The 16828-nt window shown below is 39.3% G+C and overlaps 1 protein-coding gene across 1 annotated transcript; it reads right to left on the bottom strand.

Moving 5' to 3' along the window:
* Positions 1–3227: 3227 nt before the first annotated feature.
* si:dkey-27h10.2 (cell wall protein DAN4) lies at positions 3228–15664 on the bottom strand. Its single transcript, XM_026359989.1, has 10 exons — positions 15456–15664; positions 14759–15052; positions 14517–14588; positions 14252–14278; positions 13990–14069; positions 13749–13848; positions 13580–13666; positions 10697–10936; positions 9699–9784; positions 3228–3871 (listed from the first exon to the last, which is right to left on the bottom strand). Exons 1-9 carry the CDS (start codon positions 15487–15489, stop codon positions 9732–9734), a joined length of 987 nt encoding a protein of 328 aa, XP_026215774.1. The 5' UTR covers positions 15490–15664; the 3' UTR covers positions 3228–3871; positions 9699–9731.
* Positions 15665–16828: the final 1164 nt, after the last annotated feature.

The raw sequence follows: 16828 nt of genomic DNA, 5'->3' as shown, positions 1-16828 counted from the left end.
CCAAGTTAAAATACTCGAGTCCAGTGTGAGAAAATAATCCTGCAAAGACTTGTGTGGTGTTCACGAGTCAGATTGCATCTGAGGTCATGTCAATAGGACACCTCGGCACCAGAGTGGCCATAAGTCCCACAGTGAGGGACAATAACCTGTCATCAGCTGGCAGGACAGGTGTATGGACACAGTTTGGTCCCAGACACAGAGAAAACACAACACAACTTAAAATTGTCCTCTGTGTGCTCTGCTCACATTGGTTGCTGGACACAGAGGAAGTCCTACTGCGTCCTTTCACCACCGTGTGGTTTGAGACATGTTATGCAGGAGCTTGTGGATTCTTTTCCCAGTAGCTAATAAAGAAATCAAACATGTAAAAACAACAATTAGTTCTTATTTCAGCATAGGTGGTAAAATGTGAAAGCTTTTTCTTGTAGTGATTCTGACAAATTACAGAATGGGGAATCAAGCAGTCGCACTGGATGCAGTGAGAATGTGAGTGTGTGTACTCAGTATGGTGCACAAGGTCATGTTAAGATAAAAATACCTAGTAGCCTTTTATGGATCATCTTCTGAGTTCCGCCTGACACTCGATGAAGTGATCTGAGTGCATTGCTGCAGCATTTCGACAGTTCTTTCTACCACAATACTTAAAATGTCACTGATTTTGTATAAAAAAAAAAGCCTTACTAGAAAAAATCCAGCATTCAGTAATGTTTTCTCTACATTCATCAAGCTAAGTTCCTGTGTTTATTGGACATGATAATGTAATTTTTGGACAGCGCTGTAAACCTCACGGCAACCTTCCTCCAAGTGTGGGTCAAATAGCAGAGATGCCATATACATCCAGGCATTCTGAGGCACACTCTTTATTGCATCCTCCAAATAAATCTTGCCCTCCTCACTTGACCAGCCAAGGATAAAAAAGGGGGCACACACCGCAGGGTGTAACTATAGAAACAAACACAGCAAGCTTTTTATACTCCTGGATTTCAGTCAGATTCCTCTCATGGTGAAGAAGTGTACTCTAAAACATCATGACCCGTGGACTGTGAACTGTGGAAACACCAACTTCTCATCTGTGTTCTTTTAAGGAAGAACATCAACACATAACGATTCAAAAGCAAGACAAATGAACACGACCTCCCCGGCTACAAGCCAGTGGAAAACAGTTACTAAATGTTTCCCTTCTTAAGCAGCATGAAATTCATTAAAACAATAGCTTGAAGTTCTTTGATTTACACATTAAAGACTCAACAAGTCTTTAATGAGCATCTAAAGTAAACAGAGAGAAGTTGGGTTGAGGCCAGATCCTGATGTCTGGGATCAACTCTTCATCCAGGGGACTGCTCATGATGACAGCAGGCACTAATGGCTCCATGACAGATGGAAAACAAAGCCCAAGTAGATCCCATCCTATATCCTTAACAGCCACCCAGAGAGAGGACAGGATTTGCTTTCTTTCCTCTCGGAGCAGTTGTTACGTCTGTCAAGATCAAGTTGTGTTAATCTCTTCAGAAACATTATTTTTCACACAGTACATTTTGTTTTCTTTTTTTATTGACCCATTTCTTCTTATGATCACGTTTTCAGGATGTTATTCTGTCATGGTGAGTGAATCCTAAAACAGATAATGACGTTGGTGATCCACTGACTTTTCCTCCAGCTCCTCCTCAGGTTGAGTAAAATATTTTGACACAGACATTCAAGACATGATGTCATAATACAGCTTTAGTTCATTTTTTAAATAATATGTAGGTAAAGGAGTTTTCATTTTTTATCTGTCTGTCCCTCAACTGTACTGTTTTAGTACACTGTACTCAACCTGAATGAAGTACCATGAAACACAACTACAAATGTTGACCCTTAAAAACTGGGTATGTAAATAAACAAATAAAAAAAAGCGTCTGCTTCAAATGAAATTAAATCATTACAAAATTTCACAACTTAACTGATGTTTTCACTTTTCCACTTCACATTGTGAGCATGTTCATAATTTATCAGTCAACAACATCTCACCCATTTATGCAGCTTATGTCTAGTTCTGTGTGTCTATACAGATCCAGGTACTGGCAAAGGACTTCTCTGTGTCTTTGTTGCTTTCCTTTATAGAGATAGTCTTTCTTCATATGTTACTCATTTTTTCCTAGGGGTTCCTCATGGATTCACATAATAATCTCAGTGAGATTACCCAGTTACACAGGAGAAAACCTTTAAAGGATCAACAGCAAAATGTGTGAAGTAGCTCAAGAAAGCAGCTTTGACAGACTATATGAAAACAACCTTGACATCAGAGCGGTGGCTCACCCCTAATAAACGCTTGTCTCCTTAGAATAGCCTAAGAAAATTGCCCCTATGTTCTCCTTCCTCTCGCGCTACTCACTAGCATCCTAATCATCCGGCCTGTTGTAAATATACACAGCATATAAATAGGGGTTACTGAGACCTGAGACATTTGGATCCAGTTCCGAGGAGGAAGAGGTTTGTGTTCTGCTGCACTGGAAGGTTTGGTGCAGGGTGTCCATGACTGCGGTCAGGTTTGACGGGGCGCTCGCACAAATTTTAGAACCGCTCCTGCCGTCACTGCTCCGCCGCAGGCTCAGTGCAACATTTCATCTACTTAATGGTGGATTAAAGCATCCTGCGGGCAGATTGATATAGGTCGGTGCTATCACTTGTCTTTAAAGGAGAGCGGAAGCCCTTGGAAACAGGCTAGATATAGCAGCTGGATGTGACCCAAACACTGGGCAACACATCACTGTAGATGGAAATTATGAAAATATTATATGCCTTTTAAAATTAAACACAAATCTATCTATCTATCTATCTATCTATCTATCTATCTATCTATCTATCTATCTATCTATCTATCTATCTATGTAGGACGTTGGTTTAATGATGAGCTCAAACCCAAACTCAGCTTTATTGTCTGTTAAATAACTAATTTATGTTCACAATCACTAGTAGACAACATGGTTTCCAAAAAGAGAAAGTCAGCTACTGAACCAGGAATGCATGCGGCACACTGTCAGGGGATTCCTGTCTTTTAACACGTCACTTTGAACTAAATGCGTTTGCACCTGGAGCTCATGTTTGCACTTACAGTGAAACAACGACGGGACGATCTGAAGAACAATTAGTGAAGGTCAGCAAGAGATCAGCAGAGATGTAGAATGATGGAAAATACACAAGACTACGATTCTTCTTAAAAAATGCCACAAACAGATGGGATAAAGTTGGATTGATTTTATTTAAAACGTTTAAATGGCATTTACATGACAGCAATAATGAAACCTGTATACTTCTGAAAGGGAAGAACAGGTAAAAGCAAAGTTAATCTACCAGAAATTACATTACAGTCTTGTTTAATGTATAAAATATGACAGATGCATACCAAAAATACTTTTATGTGAACAAAATGATTTGTTGGGAGGTTTGAGAAGCATGTTGAGAGCAGTTTGAGTCTGTCGAGGTGCAAGTGGCAGTAAATACAGGCTGCCGGTATGTATGTTGTATGTATTTACACATGTACTGCAACAATTTCTTAATGGTTTATTTTCCATCAATAAAGCAGTTAATAATAATTTAAAAACCTAAGTACATATCTTCTTCTCTAAAAATCTAAATACATATATCTTATTTTTATACATCATACCAAAAATATTAACATTTATCCAGGAGCTTGGATGTGTCTTTTAAGAATATTATGCTGTCATGACAATCTGGAGAAAGCTGCACTCAGCTGACATTTAATTTTAAAAAAGCTGCTGTGCTACAACAAATTCATTTCCAACATGAAGGCAACAGTCACCTATTTTCCCCCAATACAAGGAAAACTGTGTTTTTCCACTGTGGTCACTGGAGTTGATGAATCTTGGATCTGAAAGAGAGAGAGAGGGAAAAACACCTGCTTTTTTACACTTGTAACTTCTGCTTTGACCAAGTTTATGTGGCTTTTGCCATGATCTTTAACCTCTGCGGAGAAACATCTGTTTGAGGGAAGGGATTGCCGACACAATCCTGCTCCACATCTACCAATGTGATTTACGCTTAACCATTAAGTGGCTGCAGTAAGCAGCGTGGTCCCCGAGGGTGCTGCTGCAGGAGCATGCAGAGAGTTTTAATCTTTGTCCATAAATAAATAAAAAGTAACTAATCTGTTTATGTACCCGGCAATTGTGTATTTAATGCTTTCAACAGGCTATAAAGCTCACTGATTTGTTGCACTCCGACAATCATTTAAACAAAATCGCATCTGTCAAAGATCTATTATTTTCTCACAATCACAGAGTTTAAATTCGAACTGAGTTCATCTTAACTGCCTCCAACACAAAAGAGCAGAAATGTGACTAATGAGGCTCAGGTTGCAGGTAAGACATTGATCTTAGTCTATACGGCCACACTGAGTCGAGCCATGGGGACAGATAACGATCTGTGGAGACCCCCGTTTGCCACTATAGTGAAACGTGGCTGCTGAAAGACTGGACATTCCAATGGGGATTTAGTAGCATGGAAGAAAATGCTCAACTGACTCTCGGGAAAGTACGTTCCCACAAATGCAGTTCAGGTAAAAACAATACCACTTTGTGAAAACCATGTTTGAGGTTAACTAAGTTTAGTAATTTTACTCTGCTCCCACTTGTTACTTCGCTTACAGACCCAAATCAACGGCCACTGACTGTAAAGGAGTGTGCATAAAATTAAAAGTCAGTATAAGTGGTGGGAGAAAATGCATCAGACAGATTGATTAGTGTTCAGGCTGCCTGAAGTAGCATCTAGAAGGACGGTGTACACAACAAAACAAGATTAATGATTTATGACTTAGTTCATCATCTGTTTTATTATTTAATAAAATGTTGTTTAAGACAGACGTCAGCAACCCATACTGCCAAGAAAGACCCGGTCAAGGCAGCAAGGTTAAATCATTTGTTAGCCCTGAGAGAAGTTCTACATCGCTTAGCTTCAAGCACGTACCTGTGATCTAAAGATTATTTCTGAGTGCTGAATAACTTCCTTCTGCATTAAATGTAGAGAATCTTTCACGGATTAGTTGTAAAAAATGTCGTGTCACCCTCTACAAAATAATAACCTGTTGGTGTCTTACAGTCTAAAATGTTTTGATCAGACTTGATGTTCAAATTACAGATCAACTCTTTGTTGTTTCTACTTTAATGTCTTAACATTGTCTATGTATCAACTTGCATCACTTGAAAGGAAATTCGGGGTTTAACATTTTTAGGCACTTTCACTCAGCATCATCTGAAATTCCAGCTGAGCTCACTTTAAACTGTACGTGAATGATGAGAGACAGAGATGTAATAAAGCCTCGGTGTGAGTGTGACAGCTCGACACTGCCTGAGGAATGTGGAGCCGATGCCAGAGGCGATACCAGCAGGTGAATGAACATCCATCTGTCAGCGGGCCTCCAGATCACAGCGGCGCTACCAACTGCACAGAGCCAGGCCAGGAATGTCTAAACCAGCCGCGAGAGGACAACAGGTGAAGAACCTGTCCCTAAAACTGAAGACCGCATGGAGTTGACGTTGTGGGGGAGCCACAGCTTTCTAGAAATACTAACTTTTAGCTGTCTAGTAGGAAATAATTGAATGATCCAACAGCACCGTGCAGTGACAAATATGTTAAATCATATCTTCCATACTGAATAATGTGCAAATATATAAATAACTAGAGCTGACACACTCGTACCAACACGTGAGATACTGTAGGTGATTTCTTCATTTAATCTATACCTAATACCGGGTCTGGGTCTCCACATCAATAACCTGGCAGCTTGGTCACAATGTCAAAGGTGTGATTGTTCACAATTAACCTGCTGTTGTTTTTACAGGCCACCACCTGAAATATGGATCAGAGTACAGAGGAAGACACTCACGCTGTAAAGTGTCTCTGGTGTAAGTAGTGACAATCAAGGCCTAGTACACTTGACTAGACAAGACATCAAAGAATATAAATTTCATTTTTATAAAATTAAGAAAGTACTGTAGGACAGGACATCATCTTTCAAAAGGCTGCTTGCTTTTATCTCGCTAAACAGCCGACTTGCGGGAAACTGTGATAAAAAAAATCGAAATGAATTCAGAATTTAAAGTTGCGTCTTTGAAGTTCAAACAATAAAATTCAGATGTATGCTTAATGGAGAAACGTCTACTCCAAGGTGACAAGCTGATGAGAAGTTTTTTCAGGTCTCCCTCTCACGTTTCCCACAAATATTGTTTTCATTTGTTTCAGGTGTCATGTGCAGCGCTCTTTGTTGAAACCACCACGTCCATGTCTGCAGAGACTTGCTCTGTGACAGGTGAAGAATGTGAGCCCGTTCACTCTGACACTGAGGCCACATTATTCTCCTACAATCACTGTGCACCCTTTAATTATTTGTCTGCCCTTTGGCCTTTGGAAAGATCTTCAACCCAGAATCTCTGGAGGTCAAGGAACTGGAGACGGAAGAGGACACACCCTTTGGTTTTGATTAAGAGACATGACACAGGAAGCTAGCACGTGAGGATAAATACAAACACAAAGGAAGGTAACAGTGTGCAATGATACAGCGGTTAAACGTTCTAAGCTGGTTTCAGTTTAAAGACGATGTGATTGACTTCATTTTTCATTGCCTGGACTTTTTTACACGAGTGCATCATGATCTCTGTGGAAACAGTTTGGAAATCAACCATCCTGTCCCTTCACTACTGTGTCACCACGCTGACAGGTTGCAAAACGGATTATCATCCTCAAAAGTCAAAGGCTGAACACCAGTGACAGATTTATTCTCTTTACATTTTCACTTGTACAGTATGTCTGGAATGACCAGTAAATACATTTCACTTACAGACTGAACCTTTAACAAGAGAAACCGAACACTCAGTTCAACGTGACCTTTGACACAAGATGCTCAAGCTGCACTATTAAAGTCCCTGTTCATAACCACTCTGTAAAACAGTAACCTTTGTCCTGTAAACAAAGGTTAAAATAACCTCTGTTTGTCTTCATGCTAAAATACACAAACTGACCGTTGGCATCATCTTCATGTCTGCTGTACAAATAAGAGTCGGACTGATGTTCTTTACATTTACTTTGAGTATTGGATTGAAATATTTCTTTTAGAGCTTCTTCAACTTAAACTATATCAAATGTTCCCACATGTTCTCACAAATTCTTTCAAGTTTCTACTGCTAGAACATATTGGTTTATAATGTTTTTTTTATATATTATTGATAAAATACTAGTAAAAACATGAACCATCATTACATTTTCTATTATAAATGTAATAATAATGGTTTATAATAATAATGTGATGACACCCCAAAACGAATGCGGTAGCTTAACAAAACAATGTCCAGTGTTCTGTGACTGATCCATTCTTCCTAATACTGAGAGGCACTGACTTATAGGTGAGGTATTTTCATCCAGCAAGAAGTGTTATCAGGGAGTTCATCTTTACCTTTAACTGCAGTCACATGAATTACATACTCATGTCGTCATTACTGGCTTTGCCTTGTATGAAAACAGCGTTCTCTGGTTATTCTCCACTCTTGGTACATCTTACTAAATCCTCAGCATTCAACATGAAAATCACTAAAAATCTTCAGACGTAAAAACTGCATGCTCAGCGTTTACTGCAGGTACAGGCCTTTAATGATGCAGCTCTAATTGCTGTCTTTACCTCTTTGCAATTGTGCGTCTTAGTTTTTAATCTCTTGACCAAAACTTGTTGGTTTGTGGTGGGAAGTACAGGGAGGAAGGGGAGGAACCAGCCTCCACCAGCTGTTCTCTTCTTGTAGTGCGAGGGGAGTGTAAGTCTGTGCTTTCCGACAGTCCCTCCCTCGTGTAAAGCTGGCCAGGTGTAATGGGCCTACATGCCAGTCAGAACCACATCAAACCTTTCAAGCAGGAAGTTTTCCCTCACTGTTATTACTTAGATAAAGATCCTGTATTCACCACATACACTGTTGTCATCCTGTCCATAAACCTGTGTTTGCACAAGCTCATGAGAGATAAACTTCACTCTATTGCCTCAGATCCACCCCTGAACCTGCAGCAGCTTCTTCTTCCAATAAGAGCGTCTTCAAATAAAAAAGCTTATTCTAGTTAAGTGCTAATCTCAGGAGTTAAATCTCGGTCTGTCACTCTCCTTCGCTCGCCTCCTCCTCACTGTGAATTATTCACTCACACTGTGCAGACAGTTTCCTCCAACATTAGCCATTAAACATAAAAGCTGCGCTCTGACTGGAAAATAACACAGTCAGGTCGCAGGTCTAATTATGCTTGTTTAGTTTATGACCTGTCCGTTCATGTCCATTATCCCCCGCTGCAGAACGGCAAACAGCCTTTCAACTTCAGTTTCCAGCCTGCTCATCACTCCGCAAACCAGGTGGGAACGAGTTCACTTTTTCTTTTGTCTGCTGCTTTAACATGTTGCTTTATTCACAATTTTGAAACATATGTTGAATATTTGGAAAACGTGAGTCACAAAGAAGTTTCCCACATGCTGAAACGATCCAGTTTAAAAATCACTTAAACTCTCTGGAGCCTAATATCACTTCCAAATAAATTAGATCAGTGTGTTTGCAAATGTTTGTCCACCAAATTTTCATTAAGCTGCACATTTTAACAGGAGACAGCTTCAGGGAGACACAAACTGCTTTTACATTAACAACAAAGAACAGAAAACTATATCAATAGTATAGTATCAGGTACACGTACAAATACTGCTTTCTAAGAACTTCTATCATGTTGTTTGATGGTTTGAGGGTGGCGACAATGACAGCACTTTGGTTAAGGAGCAGCTGGAATTTGAAATAACAAATGTGTTTATAGTTAATAAAGTTGATATTGATGCTGCAATGATGCTGATTTGTTTTTAAATCCATGTTAACTGATGTATAAGAATATTAAACTAGCTCTGACCAACTTGCTAAAATCGAGACGCTTGGGATTTCTAACGCTGGTGTTTTTGTGATAATGGAAACGATCCGGAACTGCTAACACTGAGCTTCCGAGCGTTTCGCTTCTCAGATGTGAGCTTTTCATCAGCTGTTTAGAGCAGTGTGAATTCCTCAGGCCTTGGGCTCTGGACCTGAGTGGATAGGAAAGAAAGGAGAGTGCAGGTGCAGATGTGGGCCTTACATCCTGAAGGACATGATGATTAGATGGAGAGGACCCATGTTAGTACTCGTGAGAGAAGAATCTCCCAGTGAAAGATAGAAAAGTTAGAGACGAGAAGGAGAAAGACCAAAACAATAGAATGAAATTGATAGAAAAGAGCTGACTTTGTTTTGTTAAAGTAAGAAGGCAACAGCTTGGATGCAGATGACACTTGAAAAAACAAATAAATTAACCTTGAATTATTGATTTTCAGTGATATTGTACAAAACTAATTTAAAAAATCTGTCAAAAAAGCTTTAAATAGGGTTGTATATATGTTGTGATACTGTCTTTTCCATTGAGAAGCTGTTTATTCATGCAGCTTTCATGGTGTTATTTCTGAACTACTGGACACCAAGGACATTTTTTTATTTTAGATTTGATGGTAATGACTATTTTTAATATGCTAAATCAGGATAGGAAGCTGTAACACAGAGCTGCCAGTGGTTGTATGTGGCCTGAGGAGCGGGTTTTCCCTTTGCTTACACCTAAGCTGACTGAGAAGCACAGCAGCTGCAGCGGAGAGAGTTCGTCCACTGGGACCTTACCGAGTTTCTGAGGAACAGTTCAGGTTACGATTGTCACACCGGACAGTCGAGGGGAACATCCCAGAACATGTTGCTTGACTTCAAACCTGTTTAAGAGAAAAGGAGCATCCATAATCCATAAATCTTTACTGTTACATATATCATTTACTTTTCCAACTGAAACACATACATATTGTATATATCATTTACATTCTAGCTAATGAAAGAGACTGTTGTTGCAAGGATATCTTCTAACACAATCACTGTGGAGCCTTCTCACCTTGGCCACAACTTCTTTCTTTGGTGCTACAGAACAATGCACAGCAGAACAGCAAGAGACAAAAAACGTTCCTTCTCACGTATTATCATGATCAGATGAATCATTAAAAACAGCCTCAGTGTAATAATGTTATCAGGCTAATGCACAAATTACCAATAAAAATACAAGCTGTTAATGTACAGTCACCTCGGCAGGTAAATATTTTGAGGTATTTAAGTAAATAAAGTCACTTTCAAGCTTCTGCATCTGAGTCCTGTTCTAAAAATACTATTTGCACTTTGTTTGTTAGGGATGGTGAAGTCTCATATTGCTGTGGCTTCAGTGCACTGGGGAAGATAATTATGCAGCCAGTATGATATGATAATACTCACAGTACAATGAATCCTTTAATACATATATGTGGGCAATATAGTTCCAACACAAACTCAACATGCTGAAGCACAACAGACATGTGAAGTTGCGTAGTTGAGTCAGTTCTCTTTTTTGTTTCCTACATATAAGCACATGTTGAAATTAATTTGAAACTGAGGTGTGAATGTGACAATTACTTTTTCACTTTATCAGTGTTATAACTCCCCCCCCAACACACGCATACTGTAAGTCTACCACAATGTAAAGACAAAACTATAAACTACTGATGGCTTCTCTCAATTCTTTGTGAAGACAAACACTATAATTAGGAGCTAGGTGAGACACGTGAACCGTGTGAGTGTTAAAAGTTTGTGAACATCAGACAAACCTCTTGCTGTCAAGTCAGCGTTGTTGCTGTTGTTCTCATTTGTCTCCTTGAGAGATTCCACTGACGTCTTGTTTGAGACGAGACCTTCGTCATCGGTTTTCACCTCCACACTTTGCTCCACAGGTGCAGGAGGGCTCTGCTCGACAACAGCTTCCTTGGGTTTGTCCCCAGAGCTGTCTGGAGCTGGAGCTGGAGCTGGAGGCGCAGACTCAGCGCTGGACTCGACAACAGATGCCTCAGCTGTGATGGGCAACAAAAGCAAACCACACAGATTTTGCAGTGAATGTTTTATGCATTAGAAATGTGAATAAAAAACATATAAACATTACATGGGGTCACTCATATTGGCATCTGACAGGCCAACCCATGCATGTCATGCACTATTTACAGAAGTTAAACTTTTGCAATAAATGAATTGTGTAATGTTGTTGAGACATTTGTTCTGTCATCCTAAACTGTGCATGTTTTCTGTTTGAGTGTGTTCTGTAGTTAGCCGCCACATAATAACGGTATTTCAGCTCACATAGCCTGAAGTGGTGTTGCCGACAGTGGAGGGTGGGGGTGGTGGGGGATGGGCCACCGTGTTGCTAACAATGCGGCTGATTACTGACCAGTTCCTAATGAGTTACAGCCATGCAGCTGTTGGAGGCTGTGGGAAAGTAGGGCAGCCCCATCATTATCTGACTCAGGCTTTGGTGGAGGGAAAGTGGAGGTGAAGGGGAGAAGGAAGGTGACCATTGTAATTAAGCCATGAGTCCGGTGACTCCTCAGGTGTGCAGAGAACCATCGTGTCTGTTTATTTTATGGTGGATGACTCAATTCTTTATCACAGGTAGATCTTGACCTGACTGTCAGCTAAGCGTTCTGATTTAAAATGCTGCACCTTGAAGTGGGACCTGTAGTCAGAGCACCGTTATGGGCTTTAAAAACCCAAGGTTTAGATGAGAAGACCACTCCCATGACTGGGCAGTGAGTAGAGAGGTAGAGGAAAGAAGCAGTTTGAAAACAAACAGACCTGCACACTGCAATGTAGACTCCCAACAACCTTAATCATAAAAATGATAATTAGCTTTTTTGCCTTAGTGGTTCAGCACCTGTAGAGGTTTGTTTGTCAGTGCCAGCAAGTCTCTCTTCAAACCCCCCCCAAAAAAAAAAAAAATCTCCCGCGACTCTAAATCTTATAATTAACACTGTTGCAGTAACTTCCTCTTTCTGTGTCATCTTGTCATCGTGCAGTTACTTGGCAACCAACAGGGATATTACACGGAAACGCTTGACAAACGTATAAACTGTTTTTCTGCAGAAACAGTTACATAACTTCTCTAAAATATATCTAAAAAAAATAAACAATGCTGATATTTAAATCAAACATATCATCCTAAAACCTAGTTCACCTGTTCACTAAATTCCAGATGATAAGATAATAAGTATCTGCATCTATTTCTCCCTCTCTCCGCAGGATAGTTTATTCATTTTTGCACTAACACTTTTCTTCTGCTTTTAGTCATCAGTTTGCCCAATAATGTTTACTTCCAGTAACCTGTTCCTATGCTTATCTCATTCTGTGGTTAAAAAGATGTTTCTCATGAGTGCATCACAAGTCACGAACACTCAAGCAGCTTCCACTTTTGATGCACAACTTTTGCATTTGATGAAGAACACAGTTTGTCATCGACTGGATCACTCATCAGTCATATTAAATCAATACAAAAGTAAGTAGTAAGTTAGACTGTGTCAATCTTTGGTGTCAGATGTTTCTATCAGGTGCAACGGAAGAGTAACTTTAGGGGAAATTTCTTATTACATATTTTGTAACGGTGGAATACTCAGTTTGCCAAACGAGAGTCTGGTTTGAGTAATTGAAACAAAGTGAGTTTCAGTTCACTGGACAAGCAGCCATGTTGAAGAAAACATTAGAAGCTGCTTTTCAAAGTGGCCGTCTGCTCGCCCCGTTGAAACAAGCTGTAGCTCAAGGCAAAGAGGTAAAGAGGCAGGCCCAGACATGATGCCGCTCACTGTGAAGATACCTCTTAGTAAAATAGTGATATTTTCAGCTAAATATAAACAATAAGAAAATAATAAGCAATTTTTTGGCACTAAATCGTTAGTTTAACATAAAATATGCATCATATAAAGGTTCCAGGAATATGCTCTCACACCTTTCTGTTATCTGACATATTTTACAGCTTTACAACAACAAAGAGTTTGGTTTGTTTTAACGGAAGCTGAACCTAGAAGATATTGGATATTGGCTGCAGTTGTGGTAAATTTAACAGACTTGTAATTTGCTAACTTGGCTTCCGTTTCCACCAGGTGGTAGATTTAAGTACTACAGTCTATGTTTTCTCCTTTTAACTTAGGAAATTTGTTTTTCTGTGACATTTACTTAAGATTTTGTGTTGAAGTCTAAAACGGATCTGAATCATTTGACAAAGCTGCTTAAGTCTCATGTGAGTCACACCTTCGTGCAAAATGTCAGATTTCCTTTCACACCAACTATGGTGGGAAACAGTTTCTATAAATACGTTGTGGTTTTGTGTTTGTCACTATCTAATGTTAACACGTAAACATTCTCATATTTTATATATATTAGTATTCAGTTGTTAAATCAACTCCTCAAACTAAATACAGTCCATTTTCTGTTCAGGTTGAAACTAACTTCTTCCTGCAAGAATCTGGAAATTTATTCTCATAGGGTTTGAGTGTTCATAGGTGCTAAAACTGTACTTCCCTTTATTCACTTGAGCAGATCTTATGAAACAGGAAATAAAAAAAGCAAGCAATTAGTCCACTAAACATGCAAATTGACATCATCTGGAACAAATGTGCATTTCTGTGCCACATCATCTTCAACTTTCTGCTCAGCTACATGTCAGCGTTTACCTTTCTGTTCTTTCTGCTCTTCAGATTTCACCTCTGGCTCTTGTGGCTCTTTGGAAGTAGCTTCTGTGCTTTCAAAAGTATGGAGGCCTGAAAAGTGTACAGAGAATCAGATAACAATCCAACACAACCTGTTTCTTTATACATATGAATACAGGAATACTGGACTGACCATTGTGAGGAACGGTGTCAACAGGCGAATCCGGAGGCTCCACAGAGCTCAGAGGGATGTTCACATCATCTGCTCTGGAAGTGGGGTCAACAGAGTAGCGCTGTAGGAAAGAGAGTTTAACAGTCTGATTCAGAGGTGTCATTTACCACAAATTCATCATCTTTGGAACCAGAGCCAGTGTCTAATCCTGTGTTTACTCTTTACTCTGACAACCTAAGAGCAAAGGGCCTGTTCTACTCACCCTTTCTCTCCTCCGTGCGAAGAAGCAGGCTAATGCAGCAACAACAGCGATGATGATGAGCACAATTATGATGATAACACCTGTGGGAGGTAACAGCTTGTGTTTATAAGGAGCAAGGCATTTTCTCGCAATGTGACTAGGCAACAAAGAAAAACAAACAAACAGAAATCTACTGTTTATGACTCATAATGTGTATAGTATATATGTATATGTATGTATAATATCATTTTAGTTGTGCTGGAGTTATTTAAATGTAACTCACCTGCATTGACACCGCCTTCTTTAATGGCTATTAGAAATACAAAAAAGTATTATTAAACGGTAATAACAAAATGTTAATTAGGGAGTCAGTACAGTGTTGTTAACGATGTATTGATGGTCACCTTCTATTCATGATATGGTATGACGTCATTAGATAGTTGCCTATTCCATATGTTCTACTTTATCAAGCTGCATTAACATTTTTATCCTCTTGGGGGCAGTGCAGCAAGCTGTAAAATTCTTAGCCACAAACAGTCATTACTTACTTTCGGGTTTTGTGGTGGCAGGTTTTCCACTGGTGGTTCCAGGAGGTTTAGTTGTGGGCAACCTATCACTATCTGAAAACCATGATACAAATATACAAACAGGGACAATCACAAAACAACAACAACAAAAAACAAAGTCTTAATATTTGTGGGGGAAATCAAAAACAACAACAACAAAACTGTTGTTGAATCTAAAAAAAAAAAAAGCATCATGTTAGAAATAGATGAGAAAAGGCACGAACCACTCTGCGTCGTTGGTGAAGGTTTGATGGTGCTGCTGGTTCGGGTCACGTAACTGATATTTCTGGGGGCACTGGTGGTGCTGCTGGGGGTGGTGGTGGTGATGTTTTGGGTGGTGGTGTTGATGTTTTGGGTGGTGGTGGTGATGTTTTGGGTGGTGTTGTTGATGTATGAGGTGGTGTTGCTGTTGGAATTATTGGTGGTTGCTGGTGAAGTACTGTTCTCATTGTCCATTGTGTTCGGCATCTCAGTGCTCGGTGTGTCCGTCATCCCTGTGGCAAAAGCTACAACAAAACCTACAACAAAAAAGACCTTTTCAAAACCTTTTCAACATTACTCAATAATTGGACACAAGATGATGGATTTGAAGGCCACTTGAATTTTGTTATCAACCTCTGGTGGCTGAAAACCTTTACGAGAACACAGCCATTAACGACTGCATGCCAAGGTGTGGCCGCATTTGCCTGAAGATATTTTCCTGATGCAGTTTTACTAGTACAAAGCAACAGGACCTCATATATCTGTTCATCATTTTAATACACTTTTCATTTATTTTACATATATGCACTTTTATCATTAACAACAAATTACCTAAACTCAGACTTTTCAGATCATGGTGTTCAGCACAAAGGTTCATTAGTTATAAAAGTACTGATACTCAGTAATCAATAATACTCTTAAAAATGTAAAGAGTCTTACCAAGGATCAAGAAGGAAAGCCTGATTGATATCATCGTGAGTTTGTTGGCAGCTGGTTGAAAATCTAGAAACAGGTATTACTGAAGCTCTTTGCCCCAAGCTGGCGCTTTCATACACCCTTTTTCTTCTTCAGTGCCTCTCAGCTTTGCATGCAAAGACACACAGAAAAGAGGACCAACGTCTTTGACCACAGCAGGATGCACAGTGTTGCTCAAATGGTGTGAGAGGAAATATACGACTTGTAGGTTGCTTCAGACTCTCCTGTGACTTCAGAACAAAATGAGGTAGCAGATGTTTATTGCTATAAACAAAACCTTTGTGTACAAGCTTCCTCTAAATCTAAGGAGAATTAATTTAGTGAAGAATAATGCATGTTTGTGCCACCACTTTTTTAAAATATATAATTTGATCTAATATTTCTCTGTCAGCATTTAAAAGACTAATTTGTGAATTTACATTTTTTAATTTACTTCCTCTAAGCATCACATGAAGGTATTATTACTAAATGTATGTCTTTTTCTTGCATAACTGAGTGTTTTGCAAAGCAAGTTACTTTGTGTAAATTCTTCCTTGTTGTCAGTTCTGTTTTAATCTCACTAGATGTCGCTGTGACTAAGGGGAAAGATATCAGACAGGCTGCTGCGCTCTCTTGTTTAAGGTAAAACAACTCTTATGTTAACTTAGTTCCTGTTTGATGTATTTGTGAATGAAAGAAACGATATAAAAAAAGCTGAAAACATAGAAAGTCATTTAGTTTTTAAATTGATAACACTAATAATAATAATAACAATAATGTGGAGGCAATTTTGTGTTTGCTGTGACTGCGGAAGACAAGTTGAATGAGAAAGATGTAGAGACAATGAATCATTTAGTTGATCAACAGAAAATAAATGATCAACAATCAACAACTCTTTATTAATATTAGTCGTTTGTCACACTTTTAGTGGTTGCAGGTCCCCAACATGAATGTTCTTTGTTATTTTAGGATAAGATATGAGTGTACATCCTTAGACTCTAGGAAATCATGACACACATAAGCATTTGTCGCCACATGATTACTTGAAATGAATCAATGAATCAGTAATGAAACCTGTCAATAGCTACAACCCTAAAAAGAATAATATGAATGAGTACACATGGGTATATGTATGTGTCACTGTACAAGTGTTGTGTGTGGGTGGAGTTGTTGTACGAGTATATGTGTGCTCAGCCTTGTAGGTTCATTTATTACTGTTTATTTCCCCATGCCAGTGGTAATCAGCAGCAGGATTAGTGTTAACTGCCACCCAGTCGCTGGCAGGCTCCACGTGGGACACCGCAGGCTCCGCCTGCCAACTGGCCCGACCGGGTCTGCCCGGGACCTGCTATCAGTTA

This window comes from Anabas testudineus, chromosome 1, assembly GCF_900324465.2.
Source record: "Anabas testudineus chromosome 1, fAnaTes1.2, whole genome shotgun sequence".
Classification (NCBI taxonomy): Eukaryota; Metazoa; Chordata; class Actinopteri; order Anabantiformes; family Anabantidae; genus Anabas; species Anabas testudineus.
The sequence above is the reverse complement of the archived record's forward strand: the minus strand, read 5'-3'. Positions and strand labels throughout refer to the sequence as shown.